Below are 17,986 nucleotides of genomic sequence, written 5' to 3'. Positions count from 1 at the left end.
AGGTCCCCCCAACTAGCAGAGGCAAAACGCCAGAGGCACCTTCGCTTAGGGGGATCCTGAGGAGGGATTGGAGCGATAGGACAAGATACAGATATGAGATTGTGATCGGAGAAGCCCAACGGAGAAGAAAGGGTGACAGCATAAGCAGAAGGATTAGAGGTCAGGAAAAGGTCAAGAATGTTGGGTGTATCTCCAAGACGGTCAGGAATACGAGTAGGGTGTTGCACCAATTGCTCTAGGTCGTGGAGGATAGCAAAGCCGAAGGCTAGTTCACCAGGGTGGTCAGTGAAGGGAGAGGAAATCCAAAGCTGGTGGTGAACATTGAAGTCTCCAAGAATTCCAAGAATGGAGATCTCTGCAAAAAGGGAAGAGGATCAGAATGTGTTCCACTTTGGAAGTTAAGTAGTCAAAGAATTTCTTATAGTCAGAGGAGTTAGGTGACAGGTATACAGCATAGTTAAATTTAGTTTGAGAGTGACTCTGTAGTCGTAGCCAGATGGTGGAAAACTCGGAAGATTCAAGAGCGTGGGCACGAGAGCAGGTTAAGTCATTGCGCACATAAACGCAACATTCAGCTTTGGATCGAAAATGAGGATAGAGAAAGTAGGAGGGAACAGAAAAGGGGCTACTGTCAGTTGCCTCAGACACCTGAGTTTCAGTGAGGAAAAGAAGATGAGGTTTAGAAGAGGAGAGGTGGTGTTCTGCAGATTGAAAATTAGATCTTAGACCGCGAATGCTGCAGAATTTAATGAAGAAAAAGTTGAGGGGGGTGTCAAGACACTTAGGGTCGTCGACAGAAAGGCAGTCCGACCTGGGGACATTTATGATCCCCTCCCCTTGAAATTTTTGAGTGAAGGGTGTGTGTGGTATTAGGTGCTTGTAGTTTTGTGTGAAGGAAGAGAGTTGTCTTTAGAGGGCAGGCTGTGACTGCCCCCTTGTGTTGTGAGACACAAAGGGAAACGTTCAGCGAGGTCACAGCTGGGTTTAATGATAAGTTCACAGCACCCCCTGAACAGTGCTTTAGACCTCACTGGGTAATTACATATATATATATATATATATATATATATATATATATATATATATATATATATATATATATATATATATATATATATATATATATATATATATATATATATATATATATATATATATATATATATATATATATATATATATATATATATATATATATATATATATATATATATATATATATATATATATATATATATATATATATATATATATATATATATATATATATATATATATATATATATATATATATATATATATATATAGGTTAGGTTAGATGGGGATGTTATGTTTGAGTTCCCCAAAAATAGTACTCAAACGAGCAATGGTACTCAAACGAGTGGTCATCTAACCTAACCTAACCTAACCTAACCTAATGCTACTTATACATGTAAATGTTTTCCCCGGCACTACACCAGTTTCACTTTTAGTCTAACCTAGTTTTCCCAAACTTAACAATTGTTAAAACTAGTTTTGACTGAAGTGTGTAGGTAAAACTAGGTGTAAAATACATTTCGTGTTTTACCGAGCCTTTATGTTAAGAAACTAGTTTTGCCTAGTTAAAACTAGTTTTGACTGATTTCGGGTTTTGACTGTAATATATATATATATATATATATATATATATATATATATATATATATATATATATATATATATATATATATATATATATATATATATATATATATATATATATATATATATATATATATATATATATATATATATATATATATATATATATATATTTTTTTTATTTTTATTTTTTTTTATTTTTTTTTTTTTTGACACGAACCCCTCACTATTAGGAAAGGGACGCTTCCCACCCTTGCCGGGAGCAAGGCATGTGTGACCGAGAGAAGGACTTTACCCAGGAGCGGCAGGCACTCCCGCAAACTCTGCTCGCACGTCTTGCCACGTCGCGGTCTTGATAGCTTCTCCCTGTCCCTCAGTGCCACAGAGTGTCTCAAACCCTGCCTCCCATGTCATCACTACTTCCAGGCGACATTTAACCACGTCTATTCTAGCTTGCAAGATATAAGTACGAGTCAAGCAGATTATCAATACTGGTAAGGATAATTGCTACTTATACTGTACATTGACTCACACTCACAGAACTACAGTTAAATGGTACTGTATAACAATTATTCCACACACACACAAACACACACGGACATCCAGGGTCTCAAAGATCAGCTCTCCTTCCATTAGTGCTGCAGATAACGGGGCCAGCCTCTGAATAGCGAGCCACACAACGCCGCTAGCTAAGTCACCCAGGCATGTACTCACACGGCGCAAAGATTTGATTTCCAAACTACCCTCCAACGGCTTCTGTCCTTCTCTCTGTAACTTCATCTCAAGTTTTCTTTCTGACCGTTCTATTGCTATTAACAGTGGTGTTCCTCAGGATTATGTCCTGTCACCCAATCCCTTCCTTCTTCTAAACCAAACTTCTTGTCCTACCCTATCCTACGCTGATAGTAACACCCTGCACTTTTCCAAGTCTTTTCACAGACGTCCAACCCTTCAGGAAGTAAATAGTTCACACAGGGAAGCCAGACTTTAAAATTTCTGACTGGGGCAGAGCAAACTTAGTATTGTTCAATGTCTTTAAAACTCAATTCCTGCATCTGTCAACTCGACACTACCTTCCAGACAGCCATCCCCTCTTCTTCAGTGATACTCAACTGTCCCCCTCTTCTACACTGAACATCCTCGGTCTGTCCTTTACTTATAATCTAAACTGAAAACTTCACATCTCATCTTTAGCTAAAACAACTTCTATGAAGTTAGGTATTCTGAGACGTCTCCGCCAGTTTTTCTCACCCTTCCAGCTGCTAACCCTGTACAGGGGCCTTATCCGTCCATGTATGGAGTATGCTTCACTTGTCTGGGGGGGTTCCACTCATACCGCTTTTCCAGACAGGGTGGAAAGAAAGCTTTCCGTCTCATCAACTCCTCTTCTCTAACTGACTGCCTTCTTCAACCTCTTTCTCATTACCGCAATGTTGCATCTCTTGCTATATTCTATTGCCATTTTCATGCTAACTGCTCTTCTGATCTTGTTAACTGCATGCCTTCCCTCCTCCTACGGCCTCACTGCACAAGACTTTCTTCTTTCTCTCATCCCTATTCTGTCCATATCTCTAATGCAAGAGTTAACTAACCAGTATTCTCAATCATTCATCCCTTTCTCTGGTAAACTCTGGAACTCCCTGCCTGCTTTTGTATTTCCACCTTCCTATGACCTGAACTCTTTCAAAAGGGAGGTTTCAAGACATGTGTTCTTCAAGTTTTGACTACGGCTTTGGACCCTATTCAAGGACTGGGGTCTCAGTGGGCCTTTTTTTTTTTTTATTGTATTTTGTTGTCCTTGGCCGGTGTCCCTTCTACATAAAAAAAAAAAAATAAATAAATAAATAAATTACTCATATGTACTCACACATGTACTCATATGGGGCTACCCCATACACGCACATGCTCATGTGCTCGCCTGTAGGGCTGCAACATATACGGGTTCGTAACACACACACGTAACAACATATACGGGTTCGTAACATTGAACTGATTATGATGAAATTTGGTCGGGGGATTCCCCTTGATTCGGAGAATGACATAAGCGATGTCTTAACTACTTCCATCTCAAAATCGTTAGGTTATTCAGGCAAATCTGTCACCGTAACCCAATTCTTGATGTGGTGGCAGGTAAACCGTAATCCATTTTTGATGGTGGCGCTAAGCATTCATTGTTAGGTTGAATTTTTCATGGTGAGGAGAGGTATAAATAGAGCATTCATCTTGGAGCTGAATCCCATCAACTTACCGATTCCTTCAGTATGTGGTTGAATGTTCTGTGATACGGATTCTCCAACGAATTCATCTTTCAAGTAGGTTTCATCAATTCACCGATATTATGAATCGTGAATAGAAGTTAACATACCATACATTTAGCTTCAAGAGATAGTTAATAGTCTTGTCGAACAAACGAGTGACTTAGGGTGATAAACCGTGCTTTGGAGAACCAAATTTTACCTGGGCAACACCGGGTAATTTTGCTAGTAAACTCATGTAACTTCATTTGATACTTGTGTAAGAAGGTAGTTAGTCAGTGAAACCGATGATGGCAAATTCTGTAAACAACATTGGCAGACTAAATACACTGTAATATTACATCGTGAGTGAGTGAGTGTATAGGAAGATATAACTTGAGCTTATGTTAAATCTAGTGCATGTACCTGCATGATTAGGTGCGCGAGTCTTACACGTGTACTTGATTAGATCTGCGATTACAACACATGCATGTATTTACAGTAATTGATGGGTGGAGAAATAACACGTGTATCTGGTTCACTATGCGATCCCAACATGTGTATATTACCGAGAGCAGTGGTTCTCAGTCATTTTCACTTTATTCCCTCTTTTAGGAATTTTCGATATCCTCGTGGCTCCCGTCATTTTTTTTTTCAACAGTTCTCCCCACCCTCTATGTACCCATGAATTCAGGTGATATTACAATTATTTTGTTTCACAATCATAATCATTACATATTTTGTCAGATTTGCAAAACTTGCAAGATTGATGTCACGTACCTGTAGACTTGAGTGAATATCAGACATGACTCAAAGTAAACTTTAATTTGTCTGGGAAAGAGGCTTCAATGAGAAGCCTGGCATTATAATTATCCTTTCAAGGCAGGTGACTGATACATAGTTCTGTCACTGACAGTGACATAGGAGTGATGAATCGAAGGAGACGTACTGAACGCGTCACTTCAGCCGTTCACTGCAGCAGGGGTTTGCCAAACAGACACGTCTGGCATGTTCAAAATCTTGAATAATTCGTTTGAAAATGGCACTATATAGTACAGTATACATATTTAAGATATATTGTTATGATTTAACAAAATGACATTTTTTTAATCAAGTTAAGTATGCTAAAGCACAAATTTTGTTTGATTCTTATTTCCTGCATTACTGAGAAACATACAATATAAAGCAGCCTGGTGTGGCCCCCTCTAGTGTGGTGTGACTGGTGTCTCGGTTGAGAACCACTGACATATAGAGACTCTTATAAACACTGCTATACAAATCTTTGCAGCCTGTCAATATCGTCTATATGGATAATTTATTTATTTATTTTATTTTTTGTGTGCTATGAGGCTAGCGGTATTCTTATCTTACTCGTCACGCTACACAAACTGACACCAAACACCGCAATTCGAGACCGTGAAACGTTTCTGCGTTTTATCACGAGAACTTTGAAGAGGCTCTAGCAGAAATCACTAAGATTTTTCAAACTTTTTAGGGACTCTAACAATATTTCACCATAGATTCAGCATCATCCACGAGAAAAATATCATCAGGAACTTAAAACCGTGAGGCTTTTAGAAATGGTCTTCACGAGTAAAGCATTTCAAAGTATCAGCCTAAGGTTGACCCAAGTAGTGTGTAATATTTGGATCGTGTATCATAACTTACCGATGCCACGAGTTAAATTATTTTCTTATTATGTGTTTAAAGTATGTAGCAACAAGCACACGAGTAGGACAAATATAAAGATGACAAACTGATACATGTATAGTAGAAAATTATCTGTGCAAACTAAATTCAGCAGTGCTCCTTCGGGCTAATATATAGTGATAAACACTCATATATATATATATATATATATATATATATATATATATATATATATATATATATATATATATATATATATATATATATATATATATATATATATATATATATATATATATATATACATATATACATATATATATATATATATATATATATATATATATATATATATATATATATATATATATATATATATATATATATATATATATATATATATATATATATATATATGTATATATATATATATATATATATATATATATATATATATATATATATATATATATATATATATATATATATATATATATATATATATATATATATATATATATATATATATATATATATATATACATATGTGTGTGTGTGTGTGTGTGTGTGTGCTCTCTTGCTAACTGCATGCCTTCCCTCCTCTCACGGCCTCACTGCACAAGACTTTCTTCTTTTTCTCACCCCTTTTCTGTCCACCTCTCTAATGTAAGAGTTAACCAGTATTCTCAAACATTCATCCCTTTCTCTGGCAAACTCTGGAACTTCCTGCCTGCTTCTGTATTTCCACGTTCCTATGACTTGAATTCCTTCAAGAGGGAGGTTTCAAGACACTTATCCTTCAATTTTTGACTATTGCTTTGCACCCTTTTCCAGGACTGGCATCTCAGTGGGTTTTTTTTTTTTATTGGATTTTTGTTGCCCTTGGCCAGTGTCCCTTCTACATAAAAAAAAAAAAAAAAAAAACTGGAAAATAGATAATACTACACTTATTTGATGTTGCCACGGTCAACATTATCTGCTACAGTGATTCACTTGACCGGAAGCTGGTATCGCCTCGTCTTGGCAGTCTGTGTGCGATGGGCATCTCTTTGAATGCTATGACTTCTGTTTAAATTTAGGAATGGTCTCATCTTATGCAAGATAAGATACAATTTTGATATACACCACTGACAACAGTTAATTAAAGAATGATCAAATATTTTAAGAAAGTGTAGTTTGAATTTGCTTATATCATTAGCATTAAAAAATGTTACATAATGCGTGATTAATGAGCTACCACACGTTATATTTATTGATAAATTTTAGGTGTATGTACATTTATATGTATAAACAGGCACGAGTTTTTGTTTATACTCTAGGTAGCTGGTGTCAATTACCTTTTCTGTATTAGTATTATACCTTTATAACTTATGCTTGTATGTATATCGTCTCTCTCTCTCTCTCTCTCTCTCTCTCTCTCTCTCTCTCTCTCTCTCTCTCTCAAAATCCATAAAAGCATAAGACATCAAAATATAAAGCGGAATAAAATAACAAAAAATAACGCCAACAACAGTAACGACAACAAAAGTAATAATGATAACAAGAAAGGGATCGACTGCAGTCAGGGATGAGATGATAAGGGGGTGGTTTCTGTTGTTACCTAGCTGGAACTGCTAAATTCGCGGACTGGCCAATAGCAGACATTTATTTAGGATGCAAACAACCCGACACGAATGTCTGGCGAAATAAGCAACGCCACTGATAATATTAATGAACGAAATCTGACAGGTAGTCGACGAGTAGATGTACAATAATTATAATCAGGTGTATGAACGAGAAGCAGCTTTTGGTCATGTATTCGATGTTGACACTATTTTATGTAGAACTCTGGATTGGTATATTTTTAGAGACTATTTTCTGATAACATGGTGATAATGCATCCCTTGGTTTTCGAGAATGTATTGAACAAAATGTTTAGTTCGGGCCATTCAAGGGTCGTGACGTCACGCCTCAAGACACGCCACATGATCGAGGTCGGTACATGTTTTAAGCATTTGTAGCAATATTTAACGTATTTCGTGTCTCGTGAGTTAGACTGGGGAACCGATAGAGAGTGGTGCAGCTTTAGGAAACCCAATCAATGAGCGTCGTTGTTCACGGGGAGAGAAATTGAGGGAAGAATGTGTGTCCAGGTAGAAGGGGAGGACATGGTGTGTGGGGAGGCCGTGTTGTTATTCTTACCGAGCCTTTTATTCAGCCTATGTACCCCATTACACCGTCCATGTACATCACACAGCCTTAGACTACCTAAAGTCAAAGGTAGCCAGCGTTGGGACTGTCTTTAAGGGTAAATTATCATCATTATTGAGTCTGGGAGGGAAATAATAGGAGATCGAACTGTCCTGTGCATGCATGTCAGTTATATCTTTGTCGTATCTCAGCTGAGTCGCGTGTGTGGTGGTGGCGGTGGTGGTATGCTTTGTTTGTGGTGTGTGGTGTGGGCTCCATGTGGTGTGTGGTGGCGTGTGGTGCTGCTTCTGTTATAGGATCTACTCCAGCTGGTGATTGCTTACTGTGACATGCATGTTGTATTTGTGTGGGGTTTAAAAGGTTTTATTTTTTGCATGCCTGGTTTTGGGTTTATGATAAATTTAACTGCGTCTTGTTATTAATGCATTTCTCTTGTTGTTTATCCATATTCTAATTATTGTCAGTGAATTTCATTGGTTTTTCATTGTTTTTTTTTTTTTTTATCTTTGGCTTTTCTCTAATGCAGTTTGTTTGGTCGATATTTTTTCTTTGTACTTCCTTGTTATTTACTCTTACATACATTGGCTTTTGTTTCTTTATAGTGAACTGGATTTTTCTTATTTAGTTATTTTGTTATTTTTTCATGAATAAACTTTTAATTTTGGCATGTCCAGCTGTTAGGTGTGTGTTTTTTTTTAGTCTTGCTCATTACTCTAACATTGGTCTTGTTATTTTATTTTTTTTTTTACATTTGTTTTCTTGTTTTTCTCAATTGGCCTTTTATTTTATTTCACATTAAATGGCTTTGTCTTTATTTTTAGTATGTCTACTTATTTATAAATTTTTCTTGGCACTTATCTTTGTTATGGCTTTGCTAGTATATGTGAGTGACCTGTGTTTTCTTGTTTTTGGCCTCTTCACCATATTATCATCTTTATCTTGGACTGGCTAATATCAGACATAAGTATCTTTGATGACTTCTCAGACCAATAGATTTGATTTGTGAAAGGAACAACTGCATTTCATTTAGTCAGTATTGTTCTTGTGTTCCATGTGTGTTGTTTCCTTGAATTAAATGAGGGCTTGATAAAAAATAGGTCTGTTCATGTTTATTTTGAATGTAAGTTTTGTTTCCATTTAGGAGACAACAAATGAGTTACTTGTTTGCTTTATGTTGCCAACCATAAGTTCATAGTTCTGGTTCTGTGTGGGAAGATAAAAAAAGTGGCATTGTCCTTTCCTACTGCCCATTTTTCATTCTTGGGTCTCTCTCTCTCTCTCTCTCTCTCTCTCTCTCTCTCTCTCTCTCTCTCTCTCTCTCTCTCTCTCTCTCTCTCTCTCTCTCTCTCTCTCTCTCTCTCTCTCTCTCTCTCATACATTATGTTCTTTTCTTTGTCTCTTTTCAAATGATGGTGTTGCTAATGTAGATGTTCCTGGGGAGACCAACGGCATTCATTTGTTTTATAGATAAGATAATGTTTTCTAGTAGCATGATTTAGAGTTGTAATTCAGGTACAGTTGCATTTGCTCACCATAAACTTGGAAAAAAATAAATAGTCATCTATTGGTTGTGCTCTTGGCCAAATTTGATACGCACTTGTGATACAACACTGGTAGTTCACTGACCTAGGGATCAAGGTACCCATGCTGTATTGCAGTGTTCTATATTTATTTATTTATTTATCAATATTTAACTCCTAGTGATACATTTGTAAAATTTCTTTGTTTATATGCCTATATTAAAGCTTATTGGGATAAATTAATGCTATTATGTACTGAAAGGTTTCACTTACCCACTAGTGGAAGAAAGAAATGTGGTTTTGGACCAGAGTGAGAAATTATTTGTATTTTACTTTCATATAAATATAATTGTCCAGTTATGTAGACACTGTAGATGATAATTAGGATTACCTGATAATCTGACACTACACATTGGAAGACGTTACTTACCTAAATCAACTGTCATTTAATAACTTCCTAATCGTACTGATATCATTGCATATGGTATGTTAGGCTGTTGTTAAGTGAAGTTAGATGTAGTTTGGAAATGCCTTTTACTATATTTACTATTACATTGGAATCAGGGATAATAGATATTCAAGTGATCTCATCATTGATTACATACGCATCAGCAAATAACTAAAAACTTACTTATATTATGATATGTTTCAGTTAGTATGTACTCTTTGGAATGTTTCAGTTAGTATGTACTCTTTGGATTCAGCAAATCAGAAGCCTTGCATGCAATCTTATGCAACACTAGCTGAGAGCAATATTGCTTAGTATAGAATAGTAAACTTGTAATTTTGACTGATATATAATTGGATATACAAAATGATGGCTGCTGTCAGAAGGTTTTGTGTAATGGCAACCCTGGTGGCTGTAGGATACAGAAGCATTCATTGGTGGTGTTAATAATGTGCGTCACTGTGCATAATGTGTGTGTGACATTTTTCATGTTGCAATGAAATATTACATATTACAGTATACCATGATAGAATTGATTTTAGGAATATAATTATGAATGCTTTTATTTTCTTGTCATTGACACTTTGACATGAATCTGAGCTGTTTATCAAACTGTGTGCATATAATTGTTTTGTAATTATTTATTCTGATCATCGAATCATTGGAACAACCATGCACACTTGAGTGTTATTCAACACTGTTGGTAATAAATTGACATTGCAACAATCATGGCCTATTCCTACTTGAGGCAAAGGAAGAAAAAGAAATTGTATAAGGTTGTTGGTCTTACTTGCAGTGCTTTCTCTCAGATTGACTGACAAATTATCATTACCATCATGGTAAATAAATGGATAGTAACACAGAAGTACAAATCTTGTGTTATATCTTAACCATCATGAAATAAAAAATTGTTAATTATAGCTTAACTAACTATGAGTAAATGTTCTGGGATGAGATACCATACAGACATTTTCTTATAATATGTATTTTACATTCTGGTGAAGACTGATAAATTAATAACCTAGTAATAAGCATTACACTTGATGATGATGTCATCAAGCAAGAGTTTGGGTTGGCTTCGTTTTGTTAATTAAGAAAAGATCTTTGCATTTTGAAGGTGCTTCTTTCTGATTAGCTTTGGACTTTGAATAATTATGACATACATACTTTCTAATGTCTAATAATTTGACAGACCCTAGAAAATATACTACTATTAAAGTGTCAATGACATGTGTCACTGATAAATTTCTGGCTTATGAATTAGGTAGTGTATTTCTTTTGACAGATCACAACAATAATTCAATTTTGATAGGAAGTAAGTTGTGAAGGGATTAAGTACACCAGAAATTTATGATCATGAGGCTGTTTAACATACTTCTGGGGTTTTCTAAAGCTAGCAGAGTTTATTTGCAAAGGAATTTTAATTTTTACTAATCACTTTCATGATCAGATATAAAAATGCTCTGTTCTACTGTACACCTGCAGTACACTTCTGTAGTTGAATATTGAATGTAGGTGTGTTTGGCCACTAGCATATATATATATATATATATATATATATATATATATATATATATATATATATATATATATATATATATATATATATATATATATGCTTTACTGGAGAAAATTTCTGCAGCACTGCAATGATCTAAGTTTACCATGTTAACTCGCTTGAAAACATGATATAAAATGCATTTATTCCTTGAAATTCTGTTGGAATTGTCAAATCAAACCTAACCAAACTTAAGCTAATAATTAACATATTACAAAGCTTTTATGGTTAACCATGGTATAACTGCAATCAATTTGGTACCAGTGATTAAACACCTACATAATTTTTCACAGTTACATTTTGCTTTCATTTAGTAGATATATATTTGACAAATTTAACTACTAAATGAATGTTCTCAGACTTTCGCAAACTGATGGTCAGTTCTGGTCTGTAATTCATCAGCAGGACACTCTGGGCCTATTAGACATGATAAGCCAAACTTGTGGCCTTAAGTAGCCTAATAAGATTCTAAATGTATTTACAGAGATGTTTACCAACAAGCATGAAGATCACAAGTGGTAAGGAGTGTCCTGAGCGGGAGTTGTGAGAGGGAAGTGGAATTTCATAATATTGATGGTTGATTTATGTTATGTTACACCAAAGCTTGAGCTTTTGTTAGCATAGTAGATTTACCTTTCTTTCATCAATCAGTGTATTCTTTTGTATTTTGCTGAGCTGTCCAAGTGGACCTTTCATTTTTATCATCGTAGTTATACTTTTATTGAATATTATAACTTATTTCTTACTAATGTACATTAATTATCTCATGCATTATGGTAAAATTTAACAAAATCTTGGTCTTCTGCCTTTAAAAGTCTTATTTATTGCACATAGACATGTGTTTATCTTGCCCTAACTAACATAGAAATGTCTGGTCTTTTGGTCAGCTTTGGCAAATGGTAGGAAATCAGTGGGACATTAATTATGTAGGTATGTTTCATGAGGAACTGACAGATACATAAACTTTATATTTACATAATGTTATTATAGTTTGTCAGAAATTTCAGCAGCATTGTAAGTTCTCAAAATTTCAAAATACCTGAAAAAAAAAAAGAGGTAAAAATCTGTAAACATAAGCATGATATCGTTTTGATCTTCTCACCAGCTAGCAGCCATTGTGCACCTCTGAGTGTTTTGCTGAAGTATTTGGAAATGTTATGCTGGAACAAAATGACTAAACATTGTTTTGGCAGGATGCGGCGACGGGTGAACAGCCGAGTGTTTGACCCTTTCGATGAGTGGTTGGAGTCCCAGGGGCTGTACAGGAAGCAAGTGGCTCGAGATGGCTCATGTCTATTTCGTGCAGTTGCTGAACAGGTAATTGTGCCTGTGTGTATGTGCTGATTGCTGTTGTGTGTATGCGTGTGTGTGTGTGTGTGTGTGTGTGTGTGTGTGTGTGTGTGTGTGTGTGTGTGTGTGTGTGTGTGTGTGTTTTGTTTGTAAAAGAGTTAATATTAATTTTGTTGTTAAAGAACAATGAAAATCACTTGCACTGTATTGATATTTGCAGTCTGTGTGTGTGTGTGTGTGTACCTAGTTGTATTTATCTAGGTATGGTAAAAGGTAAAGGAAGTGCCATGCTCTGGAATAAGGGGAATGTGCAGGTAGCTCTGCCCACTCCAGGGCCTTGGCATATATATGGAGTATGGTGGCCAGTTCTGTACAGTGGCCAGTACCTTTAGCCATCTGAGTCATTGCTGGCTGGTGCCCAATTCAAGGCTGGGTGTACCTAGAAGCAGGCAGTCATCCCAGAAAAATCCCAGTTGTGACTGGGATTCAAACCCGAGACTTTTTGCAATTGTAGTCTGATGCACTGCTGCCTGAACTACTTTGCTCTAGTTATGACACGTCATAACTAGACACATGTCATAACAGGCAGTACATGCCTTTACTGCCCTTTTTCCATATCTGCTGTTGTCTAGCTTGGCTTTGGATTCATGAATAATTTTTGCATGTACCATTTCTGCACCAGGTGTGTGTGTGCATGTGTGTTTGTGTTTGTTTGTGTGTGTGTGATTCACCTACAGTCATCTGCTGATCACTCAGCCAGCTGTTCACCTATGGAAAGAGCTCAGAGCTCATAGTAACCAATCTTTGGGTAGGACTGAGACCACTTACACACCACACACCAGGACAACAAGGATGTAACCCCTCGGGTTACATCCTCTACCTACTTGGGGCTACACATTAAGAGGCTCGCCCATTTGTCTCACCGCGCCTGGGATTCAAACCTGGGCCTACTTGGTTGTGAGCCGAGTGTGCTAACCACTACATTATGCAGTGTGTGTGTGTGTGTGTGTGTGTGTGTGTGTGTGTGTGTGTGTGTGTGTGTGTGTGTATTTGTATTTGTAGAATTGTGCAAGTATTAATAAAGTGTATAATAAGAGGAAGTTAAGTACTGTTAACATTTGTAGTAATAATACCTTGTGTTGCAGGTGTTTATGACACAGACGGAGCATGTGAGTTTGCGGTCACAGTGTTTGGAGTACATGATGCTGCACAAAGATGAATTCCAGCCCGTAAGTGTTGCAGAGAGAGAGAGAGAGAGAGAGAGAGAGAGAGAGAGAGTTATCTACATTTTGTGGTAGCAAGTCATTCTGTCACGTCCAGTAAAGAAATATTATGTCCATGGTGTTAAAATGTACAACTGTGTGATGAAGGCAGCATACATGTGAAGGATGAACATTTTTGGAATTATATTGTTTGTTTCCTCATGTGATTTGGAAGTGGTTGCTTGTATATGTGCCAGTACTTTATGCATAAGGTCATTGTTATACACTCAGATAAAAGCATGTACAGGAAGCAATGAAATATGCAGGAAGTTTGCACTTGAGATTTAGAACTTTCTTGAAGTGTAGAGCTATTTCAGATTTAAGATTATTTAGTGAGTAAAACTACAATGCTCTGTTGAGAATAATATATAAACAGAAACATTTTAGATATTTTAATAATTACTCCCATGGTCCTCCCCTCTTTGCTTTGTTCTTAACATTTTATTTATTTATTTATTTATTTATTTATTCATTTATTTATTTATTAATTAATTATTTTTTTGTTTTCTACTTTGACACTGGTCAGACCCATTACTCTACTGAAAAGACTTGAATTTCCTTTAACACAGATCTCATCATATACAACAAATATATATTCTTAGGAAACATACCAGTGGTGTGAGTTGCTCCTAAGATGTTTGAATATTGTATCACATAATTCTGTAAGAAATGCCAAGTTGTTGAAGTGAAAAAAATAAACACACACACACACACACACACACACACACACACACACACACACACACACATACTGTATGTGCCAGAAATGTCTTATCACTCTGTCTCTTTCTCTTTGTACAGTACTTGGAAGTGCCAGTGGATCATCACGTGTATAAGCTGCAGGATGTGAGGGAGTGGGGTGGACACACTGAAATCATTGCAATGTCTCGGCTCTTCAAGTGAGTATCTTGACTTTCCACACACACACACACACACACACACACACACACACACACACACACACACACACACACACACACACACACATTGACAAAATATGGAAATAAATGTGGATGATAAATAGTATACAGTCATGTTTCTGATAAAAATATATTCAATACCACTCTACTGCTCCAGAGTGGACTTCCTTATCTACCAGGAGATTGGTTGCCCTCCCACAAAAGCCACAGAGTACAACTACCCCAAGACCCTGATGCTGAGCTTTACACATGGCAATCACTATGACATTGTGTACAAGAAAGAAGCAGCCATGATCCGTGGGTTCTGCCAGTGTGAGTGTTGACAAATGTTGTGAGGATTGAGTGGTAGTGTCTTGATGATCATAATCAAATGTGCTGCACTCCTGTGGAAATCTATGTTCTTTTCTAAAATTACCAATACTGTTGATGATAGCCAATATTTTATACTACTGATAAATGCTTTTCATCTTTGGTATGGAAAATCAGCCTTTCAGTCATGCTATGATAAATTTGGGTGAATATTGTCCCTGTATTTATTCCTACATTGAGAACATCAGTTTGGAATATAGATATATGGAAAAATACAGTAGGAAGTGACAATACAATACAGTAGGAAGTGACAGTGGTTTACATGTCAAAAGTGAACTGATGATTTCTTTTGTGGCAGTTTGACACTCTCCTTCATGGGAAGTTGTGGAGATGAAACACAAATAAAGGATGCATAGATTTTTTTCTATTTATGTATGATAGTGAGATATTTTTTCCATGCTTATAATGTATGTAATGTAGAGTCATCACTTGCTGGATTATAAGGTATTCCTGAACGCTGACTATCTGGTCTTAGAACATCTATACATCTGTTATGTCAGTGGTGTTCCTCAGGGTTCTGTCCTGTCACTCATTCTCTTCCAGTTACTCATCAATGATCTAAACCAAACTTCTTGTCCTATCCACTCCTATGCTGATGATACTACCCTTTACTTTTCATGTCTTTTCATCAACGTCCAACCCTTCAGGAAGTAAATAGTTCATGCAGGGAAGCCACAGAATGCCTGACTTCTGATCTCTTTAAAATTTCTGATTGGGGCAGAGCAAACTTAGTGTTGTTCAATGCCTCTAAAGCTCAATTCCTCCATCTATCAACTTGACACAACCTTCCAGACAGCTATCTTCTCTTCATTGACATTCAGCTGTCTCTCTCTTCTACACTGAACATCCTTGGTCTGTCCTTTACTTGTATTCTAAACTGAAAACTTCACATCTCATCTCTAGCTAAAACAGCTTTTATGAAGTTAGGGGTTCTGAGTTGTCTCCGCCAGTTTTTTTCACCTTCCCCAACTACTAATTCTGTACAGGGGCCTTATCCATCAATGTATGGAGTATGCTTCACATGTCTGGGGGGGTTCCACTCATACTGTTCTTTTAGACAGAATGGAATCAAAAGCTTTTCATCTTATCAACGCCTCTCCTCTGACTGATTGTCTTCAGCCTCTTTCTCATTGGTACAGTGTTGCATCTCTTGCCATCTTCTGCTATTTTCATGCCAACTGCTCTTCTGATCTTGCTAACTACATGCCTCCCCTCCTCCTGCACCCTCGCTGCACAAGACTTTCTCATCCCTATTCTGTTCAACTCAATAATGCAAGGGCTAACCATTCATCCTTTTTCTCAGGTAAACTCTGGAACTCCTTGCCTGCTTCTGTATTTCCACCTTCCTATGGCTTGAAATCTTTCAAGAGGGAGGTTTCAAGACACTTATCCTGTATTTTTTGTTAACATTTTTGACTGTACAGGGACTGGCACCTCAGTTTTCTCTCTCTCTCTCTCTCTCTCTCTCTCTCTCTCTCTCTCTCTCTCTCTCTCTCTCTCTCTCTCTCTCTCTCTCTCTCTCTCTCTCTCTCTCTCTCTCTCTCTCTCTCTCTCTCTCTTGGCCTTTGCCCCTCCTACATAAAAAAAAAAAGTTGTGTTGGTTATCATACTAACTTTGCGACTTTCTTCGTCCTCAGCATTGGTGTATGAGATCCTGTATTCTAATGTTTTCCAACTGAAGGATGTGCGCCTAGCTGTTGACACAATGCTCCATGACAAGGAGTATGCTTCCTTGAGGAGAGACTCTGCTAATTCTGCTGAACTAAAAGAGATTGGGGCACTTGTAGAGAAGATCCTTGGAACCAGCATATCCCGGGACAGCAGTCAGGAGGAGGCAGAGAACAAGCACAGCACAGGCATAGAGGAGCGCCCAAGCATAGAGGACATACACCCTGATGATGTGCGTGGCCTTCTGGCTCATGGCATCCCTCCATTTCCATACAAGGTAGCCAAGTCCCTTGACCCGGATATTTATAGGAACATTGAGTATGATGCTTGGAACACCATGCGTAGGGGTGAGTAGCTGTTTGTGTGTGTGTGTGTGTGTGTGTGTGTGTGTGTGTGTTATTTTGTATTTTTTATCTAGCAGTGGTGTATAGAATTGAAGGTAATCTTAAATCATCTACTTGATCTTTTCTTTCAAGTTCATTTTAAAATTCACATATGTTACTTCTCTACATTGTCTCCATTTTTTTCTTTCAGGTTCATTTTAAATTCACATATGTTACTTCCCTACATTGACTCCATTTCTGTTGTAGTCCAGCTATCATTGTATCTGTTTAGGAAACTAGATGTTTCAACTTTTAACTTTTAAATGACAGATAACATTCTGGTAATCCCATTGTCTATGCATCAGGGCACAATCCCTGCTACCACATAATAAATTCCCACATGTAGCTTATCCATAACCATGTTATGGCACCATTGACAGGTGCTCTCCATTCATCCAATCATGTGCAGCTGATCTTTCATACTCTTCTATCACTTTTGCATTTAACATTTCCCTGTGCACCCTGCCATCAGTGAAAGTGGCATGCATGATAAATAAACTGTTGTTTTATAGTGCAGGAAAAGGGTCCTGCTCAGATGAAATAGAGGGGTCTACAAAAATGTTGTAACATTGCCAAGCATTTTGAGCATCTGTCAACTGACACATCTCTACATGTCACCACCCAGTTGATTTGTGACCCCGTTAACCTCTAAAGGATGGGAACATTCCTCGTGGACGTCCCTCCCAGCCAGGCTAGTTTTGACAATTCAGCAAAAATAGGTAATTTTCCATCACCAGTTTCTCAACTATGCCTTGACCGATTGCTTAAAATGTAATAACATCACACTTATCAATCTTTTCTCTCCAGTCTTCTGGAAACCCAAACTCTTTAGGTGATGTGGTGTCTGTGATGAAGTGGTGAAGTGAAGTAAATT

The 17,986-nt window shown here is 36.9% G+C and overlaps 1 protein-coding gene across 13 annotated transcripts in view; it reads left to right on the top strand.

The window, feature by feature from the left end:
• Positions 1-7,430: 7,430 nt before the first annotated feature.
• Positions 7,431-17,986, top strand: part of LOC135103572 (protein pygopus-like) — a 56,125-nt gene continuing 45,569 nt past the window's right edge. For 9 of the 13 annotated variants that reach the window (XM_064010024.1, XM_064010021.1, XM_064010018.1 and 6 more), the window contains exons 1-7: positions 7,936-8,005; positions 11,705-11,738; positions 12,414-12,537; positions 13,656-13,739; positions 14,574-14,671; positions 14,850-15,004; positions 16,699-17,076. In XM_064010024.1, coding sequence (XP_063866094.1) covers positions 7,951-8,005; positions 11,705-11,738; positions 12,414-12,537; positions 13,656-13,739; positions 14,574-14,671; positions 14,850-15,004; positions 16,699-17,076 — 928 coding nt within the window. In that variant the 5' untranslated portion in view covers positions 7,936-7,950. Of the gene's footprint in view, positions 7,478-7,633; positions 7,792-7,935; positions 8,006-11,704; positions 11,739-12,413; positions 12,538-13,655; positions 13,740-14,573; positions 14,672-14,849; positions 15,005-16,698; positions 17,077-17,986 lie in introns of those variants that run through there. The other 4 variants (XM_064010029.1, XM_064010027.1, XM_064010025.1 and 1 more) reach the window with 3 other exon arrangements.

The sequence above is a fragment of the Scylla paramamosain genome, chromosome 9, assembly GCF_035594125.1.
Source record: "Scylla paramamosain isolate STU-SP2022 chromosome 9, ASM3559412v1, whole genome shotgun sequence".
NCBI lineage: Eukaryota > Metazoa > Arthropoda > Malacostraca > Decapoda > Portunidae > Scylla > Scylla paramamosain.
This window is presented reverse-complemented; position numbering and strand designations above follow the sequence as displayed.